The sequence below is a fragment of the Pogoniulus pusillus genome, chromosome 20, assembly GCF_015220805.1.
Source record: "Pogoniulus pusillus isolate bPogPus1 chromosome 20, bPogPus1.pri, whole genome shotgun sequence".
Taxonomy (NCBI): domain Eukaryota; kingdom Metazoa; phylum Chordata; class Aves; order Piciformes; family Lybiidae; genus Pogoniulus; species Pogoniulus pusillus.
In genome coordinates this window covers 17376672-17397466 of record NC_087283.1, presented here as the reverse complement: position 1 = coordinate 17397466, position 20795 = coordinate 17376672, and the positions used below count along the sequence as shown (strand labels likewise).

The 20795-nt window shown below is 37.8% G+C and overlaps 1 protein-coding gene across 8 annotated transcripts in view; it reads right to left on the bottom strand.

The window, feature by feature from the left end:
- The window catches only part of FTO (FTO alpha-ketoglutarate dependent dioxygenase), a 234474-nt gene that overhangs the window by 113601 nt on the left and 100078 nt on the right, over positions 1-20795 (bottom strand). For 4 of the 8 annotated variants that reach the window (XM_064160391.1, XM_064160392.1, XM_064160397.1 and 1 more), the window contains one exon: positions 18239-18363. In XM_064160391.1, coding sequence (XP_064016461.1) covers positions 18239-18363 — 125 coding nt within the window. The other 4 variants (XM_064160390.1, XM_064160396.1, XM_064160395.1 and 1 more) reach the window with 4 other exon arrangements.

Genomic DNA, 20795 nt, shown 5'->3' with positions numbered 1-20795 from the left:
TCCTGGAGCAAAATAAGTATCTTTTCAATTTTTATGCACACAACTGGAATACTCACCATAAGCTATTCCAGCTATTTGGCAAGTATGTCTAGAACAAGCAAACAACTTAATTATGAAAGCAATTTTATGGCTCAATCTTGCAAATACTATCTGCTGCAGCACTTGCTCTTCAAAACCACAGCAACTTAGCTGTGCATTCAGAAGTGTTTTGATGAATCAAAACTCTTAATCCATGTCAGCACTCCAAGGGCAATGCCCTACATGACACAGATGTAAACTTGCCCTGTCCTGTATACAAGCACATGTATGGCATCACTGGTATTGCATTCCAGCTCCTGCTTCAAGGCCTGGAGATAGTTTTCATGCACTATTTCATGCACTAGTTAAAGGACCTTTCATCATGCTCTTCAGCTAGTGAATTAAGAGAGTTTGCTGCACAAGTATTTTCACATCTTTATAATGTTGAAAATAAAAGCTTGCAGATGTTACAGAAACATGCAGCTTTGGTGAGTGCCACAATTTAAATGCTCTTTCTATCCTAGTAAGACACATGAAACAATGCCAAGAACCCTTTGGCTTTACATTCTGGTGAAATTTAAACTGGTTTGAGTGACTATAAATGGTTACTGTTTGTCTTGGCTCCTACCTATATCAGATTCAGACTGAAGAATCTTAGTGAAGAAATTATAAGGGATAAAAGGATATTTCTAAATTACAAGACTGCAATTCCAGTGGCTCAGTATATCAGTTTTCTGTTTCATGTAAGTCTGCCGTAGAGAAAATTGTGGGACTTGACAATAAAGGATCGAAAACATTTACTTTTGTGAGCCAAAAGCTTCTTGCCTTGATTATATTGCAGATTAACCCCTACCCTCAAAAAGCAGATGTAGATCAGTTACATTTTGTTAATGAATCAAGGGGGCAGAGGTTACCAACAGAATGGTTACCAGCAGAATTTTAATGTGCACTCAATTAAAAAGGTATATAATTGCCCTTAAATTAATCTAATGTTGAATTTTAATCCTAGACTCATGTGTGTGTTTTTAAAGTAACTTTCAGGCTTGTACCCTTAAAATTAAGGCAAAGCAAGCAGACATTGTGTCTTCTTCATGACGGGGAAACAACACTTGGGACGAAGTCTATCATTGCTTAAAAACAGCACCCTTTGTTTACCTTTTTACCTGACATTAATGACTTCTGGGTCAGATAGCCAGGCCATGTTAGTGACATGTTAGCCACCAGCACTACTCACATCCAGTGTAGGAGAATGCAGCACCTGGGATAGTAAACCAGACCAGTGACGCCAGCTTTTGTTTCACCTCGAGTCAATCAGCAGAACAGGATTAACAAGTTGAAAGACATAATCTATTGTGCATAGGATGCACATCAGAACAGAAACTTCTTCCTCAAAGTTTGTACCAAAGCCTAAACTGGTAACTGAGTAAGCGATACCATAATCACAACTTTAACTGAAGCATAATGCTCAGAGTAATATTAATATAAAGGTTCCTACAGTTAGTACACAGTTTGCCTGACAGTGAGTATAATAAACTTTGTGTGTCTGACAACCACAAAACATTTAGAAGTGGCTCTGAGACAAGGGCAACCAGTGCTGAGGATGCGTGCTTCACAGCAGGTCATGCAAGTTAAGGCACTCATCAAGGAAATGACAATTGCTGCCCCTACTCATCAATAACTGATTTCCTAGAAATCATAGAGAGGATACTAACAGGCTACTTGGCATCATGTAAGATAAGAATCATAGTGGATGATGCATACAGACAAGGTAGATAAGGACCATTTTCCTGCCTAAACTGGACTATAAATTCCACAGAATATAGAGCATGCATTATTACTCCACATACCTCCACAGTAAGGACATGATTAAGAACTTAAAATATACTATTACTCACTTCTTATTATGTATTACATTTTACACTGCACTTTTCTCATGATACTGATGAAGATGGCTATGAGAGAAATGCATTAATAAAATAGAATCCTTAAAATCCCAAACTGGAAAAGGATTAGGACGAAGGATGCATGGACAGCAGGGCAAGGGTAAAGCAGAAAGTGGAAAGTTTTGGAAAGGTCCCTTTGTTGACAGCACTTAAATCTATGGGAAAAAAACACCTATTTCTTTTTTTAATGCTAAGCAATTATTACTGCTATTGTGACTGACTAGACAGAGAGGCTTACTGACTACTAACCACAAATGACCAAAAGTGTCATACCACTCCTAGAACATCTCATTCTGAAAGTGGTTTGGTTCCACATACATAAACCTAGTATTTCCCTTTCCACAGCAATTAAAGACAGGATGATATGTAAGAATTAACCAATATTCCAAGCAAGATGCAACTTATGGTGATGCACGACTACCTCAAATTTATGAGTACATCCTCCCACTTCATCTATTCAACCAAATGGAACAAAAAAACCCCAAAACCCTAGCCTGTATTATTCATAAAAGCTCACCACGGTCATGTCCTTCACTGCTCTATAATTGAAATAATAATTACAAATAACTGTCCCCTAAAAGCAAGCCCATGGATATAGAACTCAATTGTCAACCATCTGGTTATACAGCTTTCCAGCATCAGTGGTTATACACTCTAAAATGGAGTTTGAAATCATTTTATCAATATAGCATTCAAGAAACGAACCCCAGAAGCTGCAGCTTTCTGAGATATTTCTGTGTTAGAGAAGACTGATGACTCATGAAAGGCAAGTTAGCATATCTGCAACAAACATATTACCACAGTACAACCCAGGACATAAAGCTTGCCATTTGCACCATTAGGTTTGCCACAACAAATGAGACATCATATGTGATGTATAGCTCAGGAAAGAAACCACAGCTGTTTGCTTCTGTAGAGGAGTACGTAGGTGCTCTGCACCTGAGTCTGCAAATATTTATTAAGCCCTTAACAGTGAGGTTGTGATGTTCAGAACAGCTACTGCTGAAAACTATTATCTATGGATAATTAACTATGTCAGGACAGAGGTCCTAACATGAGGTCCTCATAATTCCCCACTAACGGAAAGACAGTATGACATTATTATAATATATTAGGAATATTGAACAACAGGATCACACTATTTCTGTTTTAATATTGAAGGCTGAATACCAGAGCAGAGTTTAAATTAATATTAGTTTCTGATGAAGCAGTTTAAGCCAGGCTTAACATTCTCAGGTTTAGTTACTACTAAGCAATGTGATACACCAGCAAACACGGACATCTATTTAGAAAATCATTTATAAATAAAGTCTTTGTCCTTGATGATTTAACAGTTATTAATATTTTTTTCCTATCACTTGCCAGCACAAGGCTAAACCCATTGGGAAGAAAACAAGAAATCTAAAGAAATATTTTCTTATTTACTTGGCCAAAATAACTCACTTGAACTTTGGAAGCCCTTGTATTTTTTTCAAGCATTTTTAGAAACAGCTAGTAAAAAAGAATTTTTCATCACACAATAAATAGGCTTTTTGACACATGAAGACAAAAGCTTCGGGCCGTTTATTAAGACTACTTCCTACTGTGTTGGGCTTTGTTTTATCTCATAATTAAAATCACACCTGAGCTGGGCCATCTGTGAGAGTGTATTAAGTTTCTTACAAAACATGAAAATCCTTTCATTTTTTCCATAGAAATGCCAATAAATCTCGTAGGCTTGCTTTTTTTTTTCATGTGACACAGAAAAATAGTAAGCTTAAGTAAAGGTCAGGCTCAAAGCAAAAGAAAAAATAAAGGCAGGCAAGCAAAATTATTCTTCTGTATCCATCATCAACTGCACCACATAATAATTGGCATGTTTTAGAAAGTTGTACACTTGACCATAATTTCTTTTTTCTTTTGATATTTAGCAGCATCTTGTTTCCTTAGAGCTTTGTAGGATAAAAATAAAAAATAGTAAAAAATGAAGGATTAGTATTTTCAATAATGGCAATTAAGAAAAGGTCAGTCAGTACTGTTCAAGACCAGGAACAATGTTAGCATGCTAATGCACATGCTTACGAGTTCTGGTAAGGAAAAGAGACCTGTATTTCATAACAGGAGATACTTTAGGAAGTCCAAAGGGTTTTGTCTTCAATTTGTTTGGGGCTTTTGTTGTGAAACACTCTAAAGAGAGACCATGATGACTTCCTTTTACAAAAGGACATCATGGAAAGAAAGCAAAATCCCTAAATAAAGTCCAAATGGCAGTGAAGAACAGTGGGGTTTTTATCTCAGAGAAATAGCAGAGCAAGGTATGGGAATACCATGAAATAAAGAAATTCTTTCACAGTGGAACACTCCATAATAGAGTACAGTAAGTGAATATAAGCAGTATTGATAACTTATTTTCATGGCAAACTGAACAAGCAAATGGTCAGCTGCATCCAGCACTTCATTAATTTCACAAAACTAAGCATGCAGAGAGGTCTTCTCATGTTGCTGGAACTTATAATTAACTATTAAAGGCTAAACTAAGAAAAACCTTCAATTTTCCTATTACATTATGATTTCTTTCTTTTATACATTTTTTGAAGCACCATGCTTCAACACATATGCACAATCTGTCACTGATTTAAATTCCTGTTATACATACACATATTTTAGTGAATTTTTAAATGTATTTATTCTTGGATATTCATTTGGCTGATGGTGCACTTAGCTGGCAAATAAATTTAATTTGAGTTTGTTTTCTCCCAAGTTAGTTCCTTTAGAACAAAAAAAGCCTAAATTCTGTGGGTCATATATAAGAATAAAGCCATAACAATCCCTTTTACCAATTATTTTTGTAATCTAATGACTGTCTCACATTGAGGCTAATATGAAAATTATATAAAAAACCAGACTGAGTCATGTTAAGCAAGAAACAGCAACCTTGTTAGAAATGTGTCTGTCTGTGACGATTGAGTCTTGTGTTGTCCCCTCAGCCATTATTTTACAGCTACTTTAATCCATCTGCCTAAAAACCAAGTTTGCTAAACTATATAGTTCAATCACTTTCCAAATGCAGTTTTTCCTATTGAAGTTTACCAAAGCCAAAATACAAAGGCACTTTTTTTTCTGGAAAGAAAGGTTTTGTTGTCTTTTTAAAAATTCAATACATTAAAAAGATTTCTTATATTTAAAATAAAATTACTGTGGTAATTTGGTAACTACTTCAAGTGCAAAATTACAAACTATAAAGACTGTTTCAATCAGATGTACCTTTCTGCAGTACTGTCACAATAAAAGTTTGAGATTCCATCCCAAGAAAATATGAAGAATATTTACCAGTATGTTTTATTATTACCCCAACTCTCTTCTGATTTACACTAACTCTCTTGAACTCAGTGATTTTTGCAACAGTGTAAAATCGATCTGAGAAGAAATTATGACAACAATAACCCAGGTACTTCCACATAATTTTAAGCAAAATAAATGTAATAGTTTGGGATAGCCAGCAATTATCCATTTAGAAACCAGTACGGGGCATTACAGTTATGAGACTTCTTTCCTGCCCCCAACCTTCACTACACAAAATCCACCAAAAATGTTGTGAGAACTGTATTTCAGCAACTGCAGATACCTCCCGGTTACAACACAACACAGAAATGAAGGAACTGCTTTGGCAATGCTGATGGGTAATCTCTGTAGAGCAACTGACATCCTACAGTGTTGGACACAGTGACATAGATGACCAGGTGAAGCAACCCTGCCGTTAAATCATTGAATCATACAATCAGTCAGGGTTGGAAGGGACCACAAGGATCATTTAGTTCCAACCCCCCTGCTGTGGGTAGGGACACCCTACCTTAGATCAGGTCGGCCAGAGCCTCATCCAGTCTGGCCTTAAACATGTATACTCTAGCAACACTTCCAAATTTTCCCCTATGTCTTCTCTAAGGAGGAGGACCAAAGCCAACAAGGAGCTCTGCCCCTAAAAAGCAATGCTTCTGTGTCTCCTTTTGAGGCAGTCCTGGGTTTACACCCCACTTTGACCATGGCTATGCCTAATGCACAGCTTCACTCTGAATAAGCTAAAAGAGAAATACAGGTAAGTCATAGAATCATAGAATCAACCAGGTTGGAAGAGACCTCCAAGATCATCTAGTCCAACCTATCACCCAGCCCTAACCAATCACCTAGACCATGGCACTAAGTGCCTCATCCAGTCTTTTCTTGAAGACCCCCAGGGAGAGTTTCTTCTCTGAATGAAATGTGTACTGATGACTCAAAAGAGAATGGACCTCTAAAGGGTATAAGGAGGCATGCTTACTGCAAATTCTAAGGAAGAAACAACAGAATCATAACATTGTAAGTGCTCTTATGGGCAGCCTTTCCCCCCACATCTTACAAAGCCAGCATTATTTTGAAAATTTGTTTCCTCTCCCTTATGATGAATTTTCAAAATCTACCTAAAATTGAATGAAGATTGTCAAAACAAATGCACAATACATATTTAAATGTATCAGCCTTGCTGGTTTTCATTATTGTGTTTGTTCATTTTCTCCTCAATTGAATTCACAACATTTAGTCGCTCACAATGGGTCTGTACATTCACATCTGCACAGCGGTTGCCTATGGAAATGCGTAAAGTATCAGCTTTCAGTGTTCCTTCTCATATGCTCTCCTAGCTGTAAATGAGGTTAGGAAACTGTAAACACAGAAGTCCTTTCAAAAGGTAAAATAGTGGAAGGAAAAAAATCCTCCCAGGAAATTTGATTTTACTTTGGTTTCATTCTTAAAGGAGCACCCAAAGCTTGACTGCATTTAAAATTATTGCAATACAAAATACTGGAAGAAGGTAGTGCAGAATAAGAAATTCTATTTTTATGGCAGTCCTGTATTATTACTCTAAAAAGCAGAGTAAGTCATTGTAGTGATAATACAAGTGTACTACAGAAATATAAACAGCACTGCATGTTGAGCTCATTGTTCTGGGTATTGGGCTGCTTTATTATCCACCCCAAAACCACCAAACCAAACACGAATGTTCACAATTCCTTCAGCAAAAAAACAGGACACACGCATACACAGATGACATAAATAATTCCACTATAAACCCATGCTCATTTATTTAACGTGAAACTCCAACACAAATTACTTAGCAGTGGAATTGCACCTCCTCGTATTGTGTAGGCGAAACAAAAGCGAACAGATGTGCTCCTCCAGATCAAGCTACTGCCACAATTAAACCAACAGTCATTTTACAAACCAGGCAGCTATTTCATGTGCATCTAGGGTGCTAATCATCTTTTCTCCACTAGCCCAGCCCAACAGAACAGTGAGTTATTTATAGAGTTATCTATCTTGCACTTTGCAGATGATGCCTAACATTATGACAACAGTGAAAAGGTCTCCGTACCTGCCTACCTAAAACAAGTTTCTGTAAAGTAATGAATAGAGACAGCTTGGGGACTATCCACCTGCACCGCCTGCCTTTTACTGCCTGCAAAGTGAAACCACAAGGGATTGGCAGAAGGTACTAGTCTGACAGGGCCAGGACAGCCTTTCTCCTCAGTGACAGCCTGGGCCTAGCCTCTTAAACCTGACCCACCATAATTCCTTCACAATGCAGCAGCGAGGCAGCTGACAGTAGCAGCTGCACCTCCTAAGCGAGATGGATGGAATTTTCATAACTAGTTCCCCAAGTTACATTTTACCTTCAAGATAATTTATGAGCTGCTGTGGAGCCTTGAAGAGACAATATGCTTGCCATAAAATTAACTGTAACAGTCTTGTAGGTTATAATTAACACTGGGAGGGTAGCACCAACTGGATGAAACACATGGCGTAATTGATGGTGAAACTGGAAATTAAGGAAGCTAACAATATCATTACTGTGCACATCACTTTCGTGAAACCTATGCTTTCCAGGGGTTAATTACAATCCCCTTCTAACGTACACATTCTGATGGGGAGTGGATGAGTGTCACAGCTAGGAGGAGGCAGGTTTGCTGGCAAGGCCACCTTGCACCTGGACTGATGTATATATATTGTTTGGGTTTTTTTTTGCCTGGAAGAGATATACATGTCAAAGCAGCAGCACCAGCACCTGAACATCTGGCAGCAGGCACACCATAGCTTAGAGATAGATGATTGCTCAAGCCTCACAGAATATTTCATTTTCTCTGTAGCCAGCATACTTAATGGCAAAGAAGAAAAAAAAATCCTCTGTGAGATTTCACTTAATGGCACACATTATTAATTTAAATGACTTTAGCAAAGAAAAACATTATAACTTTATATTGCCATAACTCAGCAGCAAATTAAGATTTTTTTTTTTAATCAGTGTATTATCATCTGGGTTTATTACATTAGTCTTTAGGAACATGCAGAGCAATCCTTTTAGCATCTCGCCTGTCATGGGAATAGTGAAGATGCAATGCTGCTAAGCTAGTTAATCAGAAATAATATTATAAACTACTGCCATCTTTGGGAAGGAGAACATGCAATTTATCTACCCATATCTAAGGCCATTCTCCAGCCAAGACTTAAGGAGTCATTAGTGTAATGCGTTTATTTGGAATCTCTCTCAAATTATTTTAATGAAGCTTACTTTTTTTTTTTGTCTCTGGACAAGATATGTGAAAACGTACAGATAAATGATGCAACAGTGTCACCTACAGGCAAGCAAAACAGTCAAAAAACCCCTCCAACAACGCAACCTCTCACCTCTCAAACCCATTTCCTCCCATCCTTTCTCCTCCTCCTCCAACCTTTCCCTCAATCTCTAACATACACATCTGGATTTGGGGATTATCCACATCTCCAAACAGAAAATGAATGGCAAATATTTAAAACCCTTTCCTTTTTCAACAGAGTACTTTTTAATCCTAGTATAACCAGCTTTAATACTCAGTACCCTTTCATAGCTTCTCACATAAACTATGCATTACTGGAGCCACTTTCTCAGTTAATGTTTGATACATCTCAAGATACTACTGTGTTTCAGTTATTATGCTCAATATCTAATAGACCACTAATATATACTATGTCACTTCAGCACCCTTTTCCACCCGTACATCCTACCTGCTCCATCATCAGCCTAGAAAATCTCAAGGATACAAGTATTGTGAATTACCCTTTAAAGATCTGCTGCTGCACATGTCTACAGGCAATGTCAGTTGGTTAAGCTACTCAAATAAGTTACAGTGGGACTTTCTTCTGCTGCTTTAAGCACTGTTCCCATTTGGAGCTGCTGTAATTTACCAAAATAAGACAATGCTTGCTGCGTAACAAGTTCCCAACTTCGCTGTTTTTACAGAGCATCCTAAGTGAAAGAAATGCCAAGTTTCTTTTTTTAAGTTCTTAAAACATCAGCATAGTTTATAATTTAGTAATTCCAGAGCAATGACACATTAAGAATTGAAAATTCAGACAAAATGAGTGTAACAATACAGCCAAATTAAACTGTTTAAATGCTCCAAAGGTCTCATTAGTACTGAAAATAAGCAAGTAAACATAATTCTACTCTCTAGTTGATCTTAGTTTCTCTCCTTGGTTGGATACACCCCCAACCCAGACTGGACTCCCTCACCAGCATGTGATTATCTGTGTACATTACTATAATTTTTAGTTCTAGCAAAGTGCAGAGCAATGCAACTGGCTGATACCACCTCTTTGCCCACCTTCTGCCATGATATTCATTAGCTTATCTCTACCTCACAATCATGGTCTAGGCTGCTTAGGACATTGACAGCACCTTGCCTAGGTTTTTACATACATTTAATTTTTGGCTGCTCCAAAAATGCCAGCAAGAGTAGCAATTAGTGTCAGCTCTAACAGTTGCTTTATGTGATATTCACACCTGCCTAACAGGGCTGGAAAACCAATGCATTTTACATAGGCCATCAAATACAGGCACCCAATGGGAATAATCTTTGGCACTATCTACTTGAACCATATTTGAACCACTGACCTGAAAACAAAGGCTTTGTATTTTATTACCAATCCTTGGAGCCATTAAGTTCTATATATGCGGAAAAACTTTAATAACATAAGGCTGATGGCATTTATGACTAAAGTCATGAACTTATGTAAGGATCTGCTCACTCCTGCCTCACACTATGACATAAGCACCCCATTTTTGCTAGCTAAACCCTTTTCCGTTGCCTGTTTTTTATGTATTAGTAATGTATACAGATTATGTAACTCAGATTCTCCAAATTAAATTTTGTTAATGCAGCTTTCTGACAGATCAAGTTGTGACAATAACGGTACTAACAACAAAATCCTGTTTGGATAAGGCTTCTTACAGAAGAGAAGATTCTAACTTCAGACTCCATTTATTTTAAATGTCTACTTTTAGATGAAGTTTATGCTAAGTTTGCAAGTAGTTTTAAAGGCATGTTACATACCATGGCATTAGCACATTTTGCTGAAGGCAAAGTATGGATTGATATTGCAATACCTCAGTGGATAAAGCAAAATACATCTATGATAATTTTTCATCCTCTGGACCAGTCACACTTTATTCCTAGTTTATAACACCAGGTCTTTAGCTAACATGGGCAGGTACAGAGGGCTGTTCAACACACTGAATTCTCCTGGCTCTTCTCTTTTTCTCCCCTGCCTCTGGCAGATACCAGTCTCTCTCACAGCAATGATGACAGCTGATGCTAATGCTACATTGTGGTTCAACTGTCTGATGATGTGGCTAACACTTTGTCTCCACAGACTACAAATTTGTCACCTCTGCAATCTATCCAAACTCCAGTATCCTGCAGCTTGAAAATACAATCATCTCTACTTTGAACATTTAGATCTCCCAGCAGTATTGAGCAAATCATCATCAAACTACGGGAAAAAAAAGCAGCACTAATGACTTTTCTTGTTTTGCAGTCAGGAAACCTTAACTAAATAAGGAATTATCACCCATGCTGACTTTAAAAGCCTGTCAAGGTGAAACAGAGTAAAACAAAATAATAAAATAAATATCAACAAATGCCCTCTTGACAGAGTGAGAGAATTCATCACTTTCTATTTGGGAAATTAATTGAATTATAAATAGATTTGTGTCAGTTGTCAGTTTTGAAGTGTCACTGACTCATCTTTTGATAAATCCATCTAAAATAACAAGAAGAAAAGCATGAAATAAAAAAAGGGAAATGTCAAAGAATATTGATTCAGTAGTTATTCCGGTATGGAATGATGCATCTCTTCATGATTTTCAGAAGCAGAGCATTAAAACTAAGCTAAAATGATGAAGTAAACTGTCAGAGTAAACAATCCCTACGAAGTGCCTTAATTAAAGAGCCTGACACATACAAAAGCCACACAGAGCTGAAGTTCTGTGACTTGTCCTAGACTCCCCTATAATACCATTTCGTTTAGGTCCCCACACCAAATAACATTTTTTGGCACCATATTTGCCATGTGTATAGTGACATCACAAGGTAAGAAGCAGCATTTTCTGTAAGTAATCACAGATTGTAAAGGTTTTTTTCAAGGGTGAAAGGTCAAGAGAGTTTCAAAGGAAGTAAGAGTAGTGGTTAAACAGCAGCATTTAATCAAGCAGTATTTCCATTGTTTTGCAGAGCACTTGTACCTATTGATCCAAAGCCTGGCTGCTTCAAAGACTCCTCGATACAAGAAACACAGGTGAAAGACAGCGGCAGAAAACAGGAAAGGCCACAAGATGCAAAAGAACTCTGGTAATAAGCAACTGGAGAAAAGTCAAAGGTCAACCAAGGCTGCTGATGTCTAAGGATAACTACAGCAGAAGACTTGACAACTTCATTGAAGTCACACAGTGTTTTCTTCATTCATCTGGAAGCTGCAAGGTTGGTTTTCAGCCTGCCTTAAAGCATCTTCCTGATCAACATACAGTGTCCACACCGCCAAAGTCACAGTGTACACTTTCTGAACAAATTGATTTATGTTACACACTGGGTGCTGAACAGTTTCAGTTTCTTCTTTCAAAAAGCACACACACACACACACGAAAAAGATATATATGGATTTTTTGGTATTCTTTTCTTTTCCCCCCTGTGATTTGCAAAATGGAGAATTAAAATTTTTGCCTGTACTTGTTGGTAACTCACCGAGTATCCATTTGAGTATCCAGAGAGGACAACTGTTACAAAAACCCCACTGGAGTTGAAGCAGCTCTGTGTACCAAGATCCTTACTCCTTTCAGAAACACAGACACTGGGAATCCTCAAGATGAAAAACAAATCTGTCATTCTAAAATTGCACAGAACAGTCCAAATACTTCTCCCTGCTTTCTGACAGACTTCAGCTCCCCTGTTATGTGTCTGTTAAACCTTTGGAACTAGCAAAGTTTCCATTGCAGTAGTTTCAGAATAGCTCACAGTACTTCATATAATTACAGTCTTGGTAAGGCTGTGAGAGTGAAAATGTCAGTAATGTGAGAGTGAAAAAGCATAACACCTTACAACTGGTGTTATCACTTTTCATTTAAAAACTAACATCTAGTGAGTGCCTGAAAAGAACCCACAAGTCTGCGACAGAAGGAACTGCTTCGATTTTCCCAAAGCTCATGCTAACTTCCTAACCTATGGACTTCTCTTCTGTGTCTTCATGTCAGCACCACTTTTTCCTTCTGGGCTTAAAAAAGTATTACTTTGTCTCAATTACATTCTAAGACACGATCTAAAATTCCAAAGCATAAAAAGGTGTAAGGCAAAAAAGAAAAAAAAAACCCCACCACCAAAATCACTTTCTTTTTCCAAAACAGAGAAAATATATATATTAAAAAATCCTCCAGTTTCTATCCCATTTACCATGCACACCAGTTTAGGATTCCACTCTAATATTCTTCCTCCTTCTTATTACAGAGCTGAAATTGTGTTATCACAAATTAGGAGTCAATTGTCACACTTTGCACATAATAATCCAGACTGCACTGCTGAGAGGCTAAGACTATTTCAGTAGCATGATAAGAATTCACCAGAGCTAGAAAAAAAATACATACATATGTCAAAACTGCGAGCTCTATGAAGGGGTTTGACAAAGACAAAAAAGCAGTAAGGAATTACAGGTCAAGCTCGACCTGGAACCTGAAACTGAAATCATTTGCCACAAGCAAGAAGCTCTTTCTTGAAGAGTTTTGCACAGATAGAAGAACATTTCTAAAACCAGACACTGATCTGATCTACAAAATGTTATGAATTGTAGAATGATCTCATAAATTACATTTTCCCATTGTGTTATTTCAATAGGGCAAGGTTTTAAGATACTGATTCTTACAAGGTATAATCAATTAACACTTTTCTGACGTTTATATGACAAACCAGAAGAATTTTGTGTTTACTTTGGTCCAAATTATTTGCCGAACATTTATTTCATTGATTTGTCATTACACGATGACTTAGAGAACTTCAGATTTCAGAATTTGGCTAACCAACACAACTATGCAAATACAACTGTCACAACTGATTTCATTTTTTCTACCCAACTTTCCACTTCATTATGTCTTTCACCAAAACTTTACACTTTCATTTCTTGAATGAATTTCACCTTAGAGAAATGATGGAATAACATTCAGGGAAATGGCAAAATGGGTATCAAAGTCTGTGTCATAACAACAACAACAATACTTTTGTCTAACAGCATGAAAAGGACTTATTTTAGTAATGGTTTAACTAACCATGTTTTTTCCTAGCAATTAGTAATTTCAATCCAGATAAACACTACCCTTTCAATTAATCTACTGATGACAAATTAGATTGGTAATAAGTGTATATATGACAAACACACCAGAACACTACTAGTAATTAAGTGCAGTACATCACATAGACATTAAAGGCAATATTATTATAACATACTACAAGTTCTATTAGGGGAAACAAGAGACAGTTTTTCTTGACCTATAGCCCAGTTCTCTGGGCATGTACCAATCAGGAAAAGTGTGACATCCCCTCTTGAAACTCAAGTGTTAATTTTTTGTTAACCAAACTGTTTCTTTATGTTATGAAATTTCTGGCTCCACTTACAAGTCAAATAACAAATGTCAATAGCATCATCAACAGGGTAAAAATATTAAGGTCTTTTTTTGAATATGAATCAGGTGCAGATATTGAACTGTACTTTTTCATCCTTTGTCTCACTTTTCAAATGATAATTTCTTCCACAGCCACCATTAAATCTTGATCTATTCCAGCTCTCTGTATGGGTCATTGATTCTAGATGTACCATGGTTATTTTTAAATGTTTCCCTTTCGTAGAGAAAAAGAGGGCTGTCTAGAGCCAGATGGGTAACTTCACACTTCATTTATCAAACCAAATGCATCAGACTCCGCCTTCTCTTTCCCACTATTGCAGTTAAATTTCCATATAATTTGGTAACAATTTTCATTATCATACAGTGACCCTAAAATCTATACAGGTTTGCAGGGTTAGTCCTAAATTCACAGCTGTTCCCTTCAGCCTCTGTTTGTTACAGTAGAATCTAAGGTTCTCCTTACTTTATAGGCTGAACAGTGACCTTCTATAAGCAGAGGTCAAGAAGGGGTCAGTTCAAAGGGCTAGAGCAGCTCTTTAACAGCTATAACAACCTGTCCATCAGGCACTATCATGCAGTATAAACAAATCTGGGGCTTTAGAAACTCTGGACCATTTCTGTTAACACTTCAATGAGTCCTACCTGAAGTATTTTGGATCACTACCACTCAACAGGGCACAAGAAGAATCTGTAGAAGACCTGCTCAGATACTTCAGATATTAATGATGTCTTTAGAGTCAAAAGAATACGAAACAGTGAGACACAACACTTACGTGCACTACCACGTGCTTTGGACTATGGAGCTGAAATAAAGAGCAGTTTCAGTTCATTAATATGCAGAAACACTGGTACAACTCAAAGCAAGCAATGCAAGGACATACTTTAACCAAGTACTTCCATATCAAAATAATTCATATGCCTTTCTATGTGAAAAGCTAAACTGATAAAAGTTGAATCAGTTTGCATTAATTGTTCCCAGCACATTATTGTTTGGTTGGTTTTGCTTTTTATGTTTGTTTGTACTTTTGGTTTGGTTGTTTTGTTTGCAATGGGTAGCTTTCAGTTGTTATTTTGTCACTATTGCGTTTGTTCAATTATTGAGTTGTTTCAGATTTTTTTTTTGGTGCCAATGACGAAAATAGAGCCCACGAAAGAGTAGAGTGCCCACATAAATCTATAAAGTACAGGGTAAAGTTTTTGCCAGCTGCCCTCCCTTCATTGACCTAAATTTCTTAAAGTTGTACTGTTCATAATGTGCTCTCTAATGCACAATGTAAGGTAATTAGAGTCATCTGTACTTAACTTCCAGAGGAAAAAAAAATTCTATTATCTAATCTAGCTGATCCCCTGATAGCCTGTTGAAAGTAAAATACTGTAACCTATTGCCTGCCCTTTGACAAGTGCTAATTATTTCCTGTCCAAGCACATTTTTCTCATGTAATTCCAAAGTACACAATAGACTGATCTCTAAAACATGGGCAGCCCTGCTAGTACCACGGCGGACGTTTTATAACTTTCACCACCGCATGCTTGATGGCTACCACAGTCAGTGCTTCATTCCAGACATTTAGCTGAAGCTTTGATGAAGTAAAGTGAGGTGTATGGTAACAGTCTGTTTATGTAGATCATATGGATGAGACTCTCAGATAGGTCACTGAAATGGGAAACATCAAATGGAAAGAAAAAGGATTATGGCTATTTAATACTTTCTTTCAGAACTTTCAGAGCACAACGCTCTTGAAATTTTCTTTCAGGTGTTTAGTTTTAGGAAGGCCTGCACTTTGTCTGCTTGTGCCTCTCCCTGCCCCCACCCAAAAATTTCAGCATTTCAGTGTCAAGACTACCCTGTGTCTACAACTGCAGCACAGCCCCAGCCTCCGGTTATGCTGCCAGCCGCAGGCAGAGGCCACGGACACTGTAGCCTCCATTATTTTCAGGTGAGCCCAAATTGCCATGAATACTGAAGACCTGCATGGTAGGGAGTCATTGTTAAACTAAACTAACACTAAAAAGATACCAAACTGATTAATATTGTTTAACCTTTTCTTATCTCTAGGAAGCTTTCTATTCTGTTTGAGAACAAAATGCATGTATCTCATGGAAAAGCTGTGAATGAGTTCCTCTGTTTCTCATATAGCCAAACTATTTGCATTACTTATGGAAAGCAAAAAAATCTCCACAAAAGTCCCTTAAATTCCTCAAAAGGGAGAAACAAAATCCACATGATAATATGACCAATACTGTAGATGCACCTTACTAAACTCTGTTCCACTGTGAGATTTTAACTGATGATTAGCACACAAAACCAAAAATTCCACTCATAAGAACAGAGGGCATTGTCATTGGGCAGAGACCAATGGGATGGCATTCAATAGCTCCAAGTGCAGGGTGCTGCACTTTGGCCACAACAACCCCATGCGGAGATACAGGCTAGGGTCGGAGTGGCTGGAGAGCAGCCAGACAGAGAGGGATCTGGGGGTGCTGATTGATACCCGCCTGAACATGAGCCAGCAGTGTGCCCAGGTAGCCAAGAGAGCCAGTGGCATCCTTGCCTGCATCAAGAATGGTGTGGTCAGCAGGAGCAGGGAGGTCATTCTGCCCCTGTACTCTGCACTGGTTAGACCACACCTTGAGTACTGTGTTCAGTTCTGGGCCCCCCAGTTTAAAAGGGACATTGAGATGCTTGAGCGTGTCCAGAGAAGGGCGACGAGGCTGGTGAGAGGCCTTGAGCACAGCCCTACGAGGAGAGGCTGAGGGAGCTGGGATTGTTTAGCCTGGAGAAGAGGAGGCTCAGGGGAGACCTTATTGCTGTCTACAACTACCTGAGGGGTGGTTGTGGCCAGGAGGAGGTTGCTCTCTTCTCTCAGGTGGCCAGCACCAGAACAAGAGGACAAAGCCTCAGGCAGCGCCAGGGGAAATTTAGGCTTGAGGTGAGGAGAAAGTTCTTCCCTGAGAGAGTCACTGGACACTGGAATGGGCTGCCCGGGGAGGTGGTGGAGTCGCTGTCCCTGGAGCTGTTCAAGGCAAGGTTGGATGTGGCACTTGGTGCCATGGTCTAGCCTTGAGCTCTATGGTAAAGGGTTGGACTTGATGATCTGTGAGGTCTCTTCCAACCCTGATGATACTGTGATACTGTGAAACACAGACCTATAAAACAGTCTCTCATTTGTATAATCACTGATACTACAAAACAATGTTTAATTTTTACCTAAAGTTTCTACAGTGTTTCAAGTCCACTCCCAATGTCACTCAAGTGTCAGGTCCAATATGTACAGTTACCTTTTTTTCAAGTCAGTCTCTCAGAACTTTCCAAAATTATATATTAACATAGCACAGGGAAACATGAATGCAGGTTAAAAAATAATCATGCCATTTAGGTGCTAATTTGGATTGACAAAATCTCATTCTAAGAATACTTTTGACTAAAATAAAAATGTAAGCACAAGACACCTCCTGGTTTTAAAGGAAAGCTGTACGTATGGTAGAAACAATTCACAGTTAGATACTCTATAAAAAGAACAGTAATAAGAACAAAGATTATTAAATTAGTATAAAACTACAGCATTTAGCAACACATGTGAAATAAAATTGCCGTGTGGTGGAAAGTGCCTTTGCTGAATTAACATGTTTCTGAATGGACCAGAAATCTGACTATATTCCAGTAACAAACTTGTACAAATAAAAAAGGTAAACAACTTTTTCAAACTGATAACCACATCACCTGATTTATCACCATAGCAATTAGCTCAACTTGAGTAAACTAGAAGAACTGGAGTAAAACAGAAGTCGTATGATAGGAACTCTAGAGTTATGTACATTGATGCTAATCTCATCGAACACAATTCAGTTAAGACCAGTAGCATAGCATACTGTAAGAAAATATGAGGATCAGGAAAGAATCAGTCAAGAGAGAATCTGTTATCATGGCAAGCCAGCAAGGAGCAATGCTCGCATTGTTAGCGATACAAGGAAAACCTGAGGGCAGTGAAGCTGATGCCAGTCCTCAAATTCATCATACATATCATACTTACCCAGCTGTTATCAATAAACTGCACTAGATAAGCACAGCAAAGGAGTATTCTACCTCACAAAGTAACTCTGACACCAGAAGCAGCAACACTGACTACTCCACTTAAGGAAAAATACTATTTTAGCAGTAAAAGTTTTGACTACTTTTTTTTTTCCATGTCAACTTCTCCCAGCTCAGGGGATTTGTAGGAGTGCATTTTTCATTCACTAGTTTGATATGCTTGTTTCCAATTTTATTATCTATTTTTCATAAATTTCTTACCTTGTTGCCCATTCCTTACGCAGCTTTTGTCGCTCAGTAAGAACCAGCAAGATGATGCTGATGGTTTTCTTTCTTTGTTCCTCAATTAGTTCCTTTTTGCCAACTTCAGAGATGACCAGGCTTGTCTTAAAAGGAAAAGAACCACATAAAAATTATAATCTAGAAATAGGAAACAATGTATAAAATTAATAAAAAGCCCATAAGCAAATAAGGACAGTAAATCAATAGCTTTTTTTATTACACTTCCACTGCTAACAAATCAATAGAGTAAATGATGGTTAGAAATGGCCACCATATATTTGGTACTTAATCGATATACATGGCACATAAGGTAAACCTTAAAATCTCATTGCCTTAAGTAACACAAGAAGACATTTTGCATTCTAGCTCTCACTTCCTTGAGACAATTTTTCCTTTTCTACATATTTTCATTTAGTGCATTTACTCCCTCCTCTTTGATCATTGGCAAAGGTAAAAAAGAAAACACCTGTGTGTATTGTACCTTCTAAAAGGACTTTCTGATGATGTCTTTGTGTTCTCTTTAATATAAAACACTGCATGTAAGCAAGCAGTAAATCCTCTAACTTTCCTCATTTATGCAGTAAGTTAAAATTTTCTAATATACATATATTTACACTGTGGAATAGGATGACACTCAGGCTCTGCAGACCAGAAGCTGTTGGACTTTCCCAGTCTTGTGTTGACAGTTAGTGTTGATATAACAAAACTGGTGATCTTCCTGTCCTTCATCCATCCAGCAAGCTAACTTCAACTTCTTCACTCCATCTTTGCCTTCAACTACTAACTCACACAACATTTTCTCTTCTCCTGCTCACAAGAGCAGGAATACCTGTCCTGGGTCTGACAGGCTGGGTTTTTTTCCACAAGAAACAATAGCATGCAGATTATGCAATCCTTAAGCAATGTAAAGTAGCAGTAACACTGCTGCTGTCTTGGTGGTTTCAAGAAACAACCATAGCAAGGCTCAAAGAGACAGCAAATAATTTTATTACAACAACATCAAATGGCAAAAAGCAAAAACCATCTTTCTCCTCACCTACCAGCTCTATTAGCTGGCTTACCAGAAGATATTACCCCCTCATATGGGACTTAAACATCAAAAAGAACATTCTCTTGTAAAAACCCAAAACATTCAAAACTGTCTATACAGATCACATTCTTGACCCTGCTTTGACATTACAAAGCAAACAAAAAGCCAGAGTGCATTTTCAGATAAGGATTCCTTAACATGGGTTTCCCCTGCACTGACCTACATCTTTTCCACAAGCTCTAATATCTGCCAACTTAATCTGGATTTTACAGCCTCAGTTTAAAGCAGGATTTGATATGCAACTTCAGCACATCAAAACATACTCACATGGGATGAAGAGATGTACACCCTTTAATGGATGTTACTCAACACTCCTTGTCATTCAGAATAACCATACCTATTAAGGCTTTAGTTTCTATATTTACCATGTGTCAGACCCACAACAGGATTATAACTAAAGCTTTATTCTGTATTAGAGGATGATCACACTGGAGCCATACAGCTAAGTCACAGTACACTAAGATTTCCCTTTCAGAGTCTTTAGATGATCTTATTAGTCAGAATGGGACAGAGGAACCCACTGAGGACAGCCCAGAAGTCTATGCCATCTGCAAGCCTGCAGGAAAGCCCCGAGTTTAATGATGGTATGCTTCACAAAGCTGAAATTATAGTTATTTGCAATACAAACCCCATCAAGATCCATTAAAGAAGTGATTGCCAATTCACAGTGCATGAAGAACTGACAACTCCTAAGGAATTTGCAGTTGAAATTTGATGAAAAGATGTCATGATTAGTGCATTATAAGTCAGAGAGGATGAGTGATAGCTTCTCCAAGAATTCACAACCACATCACATTTTTGCATGAATTTGGATCTCCTAGCCAAATGAAAACTTGAGTATTAAGCTCCACTGCCTCAAGTTCTCTCCAACTACACGAACGTCAACATTCTGGAAATTGAATGCAATTTTAATTTTACTGAGACAACAATTGCATTGCTCCAGCCTTCTGTTAACACCTTTCATTTATGTGGTGATGTTCACAGTTGAAGTCAAAACCATAGTTTCACACTGACATCATAAGCACTTCTTTACTAAGCCCTGTGAGCACAGGTGCAGCTACCTTAAGTGTGAAATGGTGCTGTTAAGCAACCTACAACCATACACAACAGATTAACTGATTTACTTGTCTTCCAAGAGTGCTGAGGGCAGTACCTGGAAGGCAAGTGCAGGGCTAGATATGAAGATTTTATAGAAGCATTTCTTAATAGCTTTTTATTCTTATCCCAATAAAAATCCCAAATTGTAAGAAATGATGCAGTGTTCTGGGTAAAAGAATATTATAAAACACATCCCTTAAAAAGTTTTCCTTTCCATGTAACTTGTTTTGGGATCTATTTTTAACAAGAGGATTCAATATATACCTTGACTGATAAAGGTCAAGGGTTCAAGAAACTCGGTCAAAGATGTTATCAGCTGGGAAAGCCATTTCCTCACATCAACACTGA